The sequence below is a fragment of the Octopus bimaculoides genome, chromosome 4 (genome assembly GCF_046866305.1).
Source record: "Octopus bimaculoides isolate indiv1 chromosome 4, ASM4686630v1, whole genome shotgun sequence".
In the NCBI taxonomy this organism is placed as follows: Eukaryota; Metazoa; Mollusca; class Cephalopoda; order Octopoda; family Octopodidae; genus Octopus; species Octopus bimaculoides.
In genome coordinates this window covers 131,733,227-131,740,111 of record NC_142931.1, presented here as the reverse complement: position 1 = coordinate 131,740,111, position 6,885 = coordinate 131,733,227, and the positions used below count along the sequence as shown (strand labels likewise).

At 33.6% G+C, this 6,885-nt stretch overlaps 1 protein-coding gene across 7 annotated transcripts in view; it reads right to left on the bottom strand.

The window, feature by feature from the left end:
• Nucleotides 1–252: 252 nt before the first annotated feature.
• LOC106882880 (metastasis-associated protein MTA3) overlaps nucleotides 253–6,885 on the bottom strand; it is an 89,210-nt gene continuing 82,577 nt past the window's right edge. For 3 of the 7 annotated variants that reach the window (XM_052967492.2, XM_052967495.2, XM_089351486.1), the window contains 2 exons: nucleotides 1,955–2,088; nucleotides 253–980 (listed from right to left, as the gene is read on the bottom strand). In XM_052967492.2, coding sequence (XP_052823452.1) covers nucleotides 1,997–2,088 — 92 coding nt within the window. In that variant the 3' untranslated portion in view covers nucleotides 253–980; nucleotides 1,955–1,996. Of the gene's footprint in view, nucleotides 981–1,954; nucleotides 2,089–6,173; nucleotides 6,320–6,885 lie in introns of those variants that run through there. The other 4 variants (XM_052967494.2, XM_052967493.2, XM_089351487.1 and 1 more) reach the window with 2 other exon arrangements.

Below are 6,885 nucleotides of genomic sequence, written 5' to 3'. Positions count from 1 at the left end.
TGATGATAACCTAAAAGTACACAAGGGGCCTGGCTGGGCTTTCTTGTGTCGTTGGATCCCGACTGGTTGCATTGCACATGCACACTTTCACACAAACCATGCATACATCAAATACATCAAGATGATGTTGTCTCTGGCCAAGAAGACTAATCAAGCTACTCATACAAGAACTATACCGTGGCCAACGGAAGGCTTAGTAGCGGAGAAGGCAGCTCAATTAACCAAAGTCATCCATGAAGCACAAGTCCATCATTTTTAGGGTTTACAAACATTTTTTAATTCCCTCAAACTGATGATAATGAAGATGTAGTTATAGTAGAAGTCATAGTAGTAGTTGTTGTGGTAGTGATAGTTATAATAGTGGTGATGGTGGTAGTAATAGTAGTAGCATTAGTAATAGAAGGACCTTCAAACAGTGCCACCGTTCATGCGACAGCAGTCTTGGAGTTGATTTGGTCAGAGAGGATGTTCTCTCAGAAAGAGCTAATACAGCATATGATGCCAATGCTCAAGTGATAACACTGTAACAGTTTTGTAGAGTTTGATGAGTTTCTTAAATGATCTGTTAGCAATAATTTGGCTGGTTTCCTGGTTAACTAGCTTGTTAACTCCTTCCAACATGACGCCAATTCCTCTGAAACACCTGTAAGTTGGTGTAGGAGGAGGAGAAGGAAGAGAAGTAGCCAGAAATGACACTGGTTGGCAACAGTGTCTGGCCAATGCTGCTGTCTCAACGCGGCTAACAATATGCCCGCCCACGGCAACAAGACTGGCAGGTGTAGCGGCAGCAGCAGCAGCAGCAGCAGAGAAGTACCTCAAATACAGATGGTAGTTGAAGAATTATTGTAATGGTTCAGTCCAAGATAACTATTGCATCCTGGCCCTCACTATGATGTGGTCCTGATTTGGCTGGCAGTACACGCCAGGGATTCCTGGCAGCACGTTTGAAGTCCTGTGGCAAGAGCTGTCTTCGCAGTTTTCTGAAAATAGAAGAAAAAAACATTTCATTGAATATAAAAGTATATACCTACATTCAATGATATCTGTATAATTAATATCTAGCTACTAATAGCTGCTTAGTTATTCAAGGAAACGGCAAAATATTTTAATGAAACAAAAGTCAAAATACTAGTAGTGCTGTGTTGGGTCTTTAGCAAAGATAAGGAACAGATCTCATCCCACAACTAAATTTAAGTGTTGTTAATCATTTGAGGAAACATCTGTTTATCCAGGTTTAGACTGCAGTGATTCCAACCTAGGTCACTAATCTCTCCTCATTCTAATATATTTTCAATGAACAACTCAAATGATTCTACATTACCCACTCTCATTAACAAAAACTGGATGCATCATACTACCTAAAGTGGATATGCAAGTTTCTTGAAAAAATTCAGCTACCTTTAGACTATATATCAGATCAGACAAAACTGGATGTGCTTACATTAATAAAGACAAAAATATATCTGAGGCCTTTGAATTTAGGTACAAGGGGTTATTGAGAGTTTCAAGACTGCACAGGCTGTGATTGTATTGTTTGAGAGAGATGCATGCAGAGTTGACAATCAATGGTAGCCAACCTACTGAGTCAGTCTACAAACAGAAACTATGCTATCTGCCCAAATTTGAGATATCTTGTTCATGGACAAACAAACAAACAAACACGACTGAAAACAATACCTCTGCCTTCGCTAAGGCAGAGGTAATAATTGACTTTCAACCCACAATAGTGATGGTGAAAGGGATAAAAAAAATATTAACTTAAGATCACATGCAACTCTTCAGCTTACATTTTGGATTTATCACTAAGTAAAACTAGGCCAGCTCCATACATAAGAAGCATTTAGGATTACCATTTTTAAAAAGTAAGACTGTATACATAAAATATTCAAGTAGCCAAAAGGCACACAAGTTCATGAAACATGAATCAAGAAGAGAATGTATAATTAGGGTTTACCTAGTTGCATCCGTGGCCAAAAAGTAAACATCATCTGGAGCATCAATCCAGCTGATCATGTGCATTTTCATAGGCCTTATTCCAGAGGTTTTGCTTCGGCCGTTCATATTGTTGCGGTTTATGACTGATCCTCGCTGAAAGAGAAAGCACCACCAATATAGTTAGAGATTAATTTTAGCCATTACAATAATACTGTCATCATGTTAAAATGACACAAATTTTAACACTGAAATAAGACCTCAATTAAAGAATCTTCTATAAGAATGTGCTGTGAAGGCAAAGGATGAAAAGAGAAGAGGCAAAAAAGAACAGACAAATGGATGTGTAGGGTTTAAGCAATGTTATCGAATTAGTAACAGTCAATGAAAATCAATCCAACAAACTCAATAGGCTATGGCATGGTTGAACCATGACATAGCCAGCTACCAATGCATCTACTGGAGTCTACTATAAGCTCAGAAAGAGGCGTGAAGGAATCAAAGACTATTTTAGTTTTCCTGTGAAATTAGGGCTGGGAAGGAAAATAAAAAGGTTTTCATCTTCAGAAAGTAGTAATGCTAGTTTCCCAGTGTGAAGAACAAGACCTGCTTGGAGATATAAATCACAAAACCCCATTAAGCCACACAGTCAGCCAAAATTCTAATACTGCATCCTTCATCCATATAGAATTTCCGAAATTGTAGCATCAACCACACAAGCATCCCATTACCTCACATATATGACCAGGTTTTTTGAAATGCAACAAAACTATTTCAATCAGGGTTTACAAATTCTGAAAGAGATTTTTGATAAAATAACATGCAACATCTTTATAATATTACTGATTAAATAGATTTGTTCTTATACGGAATCTATTTTGACAATTCTAATATCAAAGACATTTTTTTTTTAATATCTACATTATTATATAACCTGTATAAAATCAGTTATTTGTCCCCATAACAAAATTAAATACCAAGAAGGCTGCCAAACAGTTATGTAGAATGGAGACTATACATGATTGCATAACCACTATCGTTATCTCTAGTCTATTTTTCCATATTTGCATGGGTTGAACAAATCTGTTCTGCTACTTGGCATAGTTCTTCATTGTCTGATATACCAAACAAAGAAAACTGCCAAAACCTGTTGTATAATTCAAAATTTTTTCTTTCCTGGAATACATTTTTTTTTTTAATGGACTGGTTGCATTTTATCACACCAGTAGTAGAGGTTGTTAACCAGATACTTACAGGACTTGATTTCATAGAAATAAAAACAAAAACCTGATTTAAGAGATGCTGAACATTATTTTACAAGCTGCTGACAAAGAAAGATAAAATATCAAAGATATATGGTGAGGCCAGGTCTCCACCAGATATATTGACACAAAAGAAGAGGGAAATATGTGTGCTTGCTAAAAGTACGATTTTATTGAACAGCTGCAAAGCACGAGGCAACAAAATTGGAAAAAAATAAACAGGGAGACAGAGAAGTAAAAGGAAAGGAAAAGAATTTTGGTTTGGAGAGGGTGATAATATAAAGCTAAATATTTGGTCAGAGCATTTCCATCTTTCATTTAATATTTTCATTTCCAAAACACCACCATCTATCTCTGCAGCATTATGACCCATACAAGAACCTTGAAGCTGTGTCACTATTATATACCATTTAGAATAAAATAACTCTTGGGCACAAAAGCCTTTCAGTGATATTGCAAGCCAACAAATAAGAGTAGCTATAAAGTCTAGATGCATTTCCAGCAATATATGCCATGCAAGCTAACAATATAGCATATATATATATATATATATATATATACCAATTTGGGATTAAATTCTATAGAGTAGGGAAGCGAGATAACTGTAAACCTGCATTGTCTAGAAATGATGCAGCCAGGAAATCATCACATCTATACCATAACAAAAGATATTTCACTTTCTTTAAACTTCTAGAAACTTGGAGAAGCTTGTAACAGATGTGTGTACTACAGTGATTGCAGATTGAAAAGGAATGTTGTTGAATATTTTAAAAAATTAAAATTAAAAAGATAAAATACAACAGCAGAAAGAAAATTTGCTGATGATGACAGCAGACAAAACATGAAGCAAATTCATTTTCTATCCAGAAAGTGGATGGTAATGGCACATAAACACCAACTACATGATTTGTGTAGACTGTTCAAACCAGATTGAAATACCACTGGCCAGGTAATAGCTGGTGGAGACACTTGATTTCATGTATAGTCAATAAATGTATTATATGTACTGAATTGTGGGAGCCACCTGCAATTCTGAGCAACAGAAATGAGGGTAGGATATTCATATGGAAAAATGTTGGGAGAAAGGCCATTTGAAAGTACCCAAAAGTCAAAATGACTTTGCAATAATGTATTCCGCAGGGTGGGACAGAAATATTAAGTTTTATAAACTAATTTACTTTGTTTTCAATCATTAAAAAAAAAAATTTAACTCAACTTTCATTTATTCACCTTTAAGGTGGATGATAAAATTTACTTGCTGAACTTATTTCATCATGTAATAAATGTGTAAATTTAATTAACTTTTTTTCTTTTTAAATTTCCAAATATTTTGATAAATTTCACTATTTCACATTATTTAACCTTTGTATGTTGTTTTATAAACACTGAAAATGCAATAAAGTGCACAATTTTTCTACACTACAATTTTGTTTTTCATCATAGGTGAATATTGACATTTTATGTGGTGATATTTAAAAAACAAATTTTTAATAATTTTACATTTCAATGAATGCATTTTACCTGTAATTAGAGTACATTTAAGACAAAAATTCCAACATAGATTTATATGTATATAAAAAATATTTTGTATTATAACACCACATTATAATCAATAAACAAGAAACTGAATAGTTGTTTTATGAAACCAACCTACATTTATAATTATTTTAGAATTAAATTGAAACAGACTGGGGTATATTTTAGTGAAGAAAAGGTAAAGAAAGAAACTGAAATATAATCTGGCCTTTGTTAAGATCAATACAGAAAATAGACGATTGAGAGTTGATTGTAGATAGTTCAATTTCATATATATATATATATATATATATATATATATATATATATATATATATATATATATACATACATACATATATAATATATATATATTAGGGAGGGGGGAAAAAAAGATCAATATTTCTTCTTGCAAAAATTCTCTGGCACCTCTTTTAAGGCCTTTTTTTTGGCAAGCAGGTCCAGCTACTGATTGCACACCAAGAGTATATTTATCAAAGTTTGGCCAAACAGATAAGAAATAGGAGAAAAAGATGGAGTTGAAACACTGCAGTAAGAGCTATATTAAATGTAATTTTTAACAAGTAGACGTGCAAGAGAGAGAAATATATATATATATAAATAAAAAAAGTATTATATTATTTAGAAGTATAAAAACACACTGGAATTCATCCACGCAGAGACAAGTGACTTAACAAGATGACCAAACCAAACTCTATAATACCTAAATAACATAAAACCTCGGAGCCAAAATGTTTGTTTACAGTGAATACTCCACTATGTATGCAAACATATACTTCAGTTCCAGTCGAAAAGCATACTAAAAACGTAGAATTACCTGAGTTTGCAGTGGTTAGCCAAAGAAATGATATCCCTCATTGAAATATAGTCCATCAAATCATTGAGACAGGGCACTGATTTCAACATTTAAGTGTAAAGCAACAGGTCTAATCTCAGCCTAAGCAAGTGTAACTGATAGTACAATGCTTAGAGTTGAGATGGTGACATTGGAAGTGTAACTTTGATTAAATGTTTAACAGTTCAAGTACAAAATTTAAATATTTTCTTTAATAAAATATAAAATTTGGCCAACAACAGAAAAAAAAAAAAAGTAAATTTTAAAAAACACTATGTTCAAATTAAGAGGCTGGGTGTTTGTTCATTTGGCAATCTAATTCGTAAGTGGAGTTAGCAGTTTTGTTTAAATAGATCCAATGTACTAAATGAACAACATCCAGCAGATAATATCAACAGCAACAGATCATTTCCAAGTAGCTTAGAAAGAAAGCTACTAATAGCAATAAAGATATCTCAAAGCTTCAGTAGAAGTGATCTATGGCTCGTCTTGCTTAAATTACAGTCAGTGAATTTAAGTATAGTAAAAGCCTAAGAGAAAATTGAGGGACAGCAAGTGGCCACTGCAAGACAGGTACCAAGAAAGTAAGAGCAGTGGAATGAATGAGGCAGCATTGTATATTGTCAACAAATGTCAGCAAACCTGGGAATTAGCCAATCCTTTGATGACCTGGTGCTTACCATTGTAGCTGGTGTTCTAAGAACACTTCCTGCTTGCCGAATTACTCCGAGGCCCTGTCGTTTAGCAGGAGGACCTAAAAGAGAAATTCTAATTGCTAGTATGTACTGAATAAGATTTTCTTTTGTATGGGTACTTCCAATTCTTAAGTAGGAATTAGGTTTTTTCCACAAGTTTTAAATGCTGCTCGTATCTCTTATTCTTCTCTCTCTATGTATATATTTTGAACAACAAAGATTCAACTGAACAGAAAGTATATCAATAACAACCTGTATTTCCAGTTAGGACTAGGAACCAATATGCTAATTTAGCATCAATCCAAACTACTCAAGATAATTGGGGCAGTTTAATGAACCGTGACAGTATAACAGTTTCAATGCTAAATATACCAAACAACAGAAAACAATGGAATGTGTTAAAATATATAAAAGAGAAGAGGAAAAACATACGCCTGACAAGTGATACTGGTCTGTGAATTTTCAAGATAATTTATATATTTTTCTTGTTTAGATACAAATGATCAAATGCACTGATTAGAAATTCAAAGGGAAAAGACAAAAAATACTGCAAATGTCATATTAGGTAAAACTTACAATTTTTAAAGTGAATCTGAAGGCTTAAATAGATTAGTCAAATTCTTTT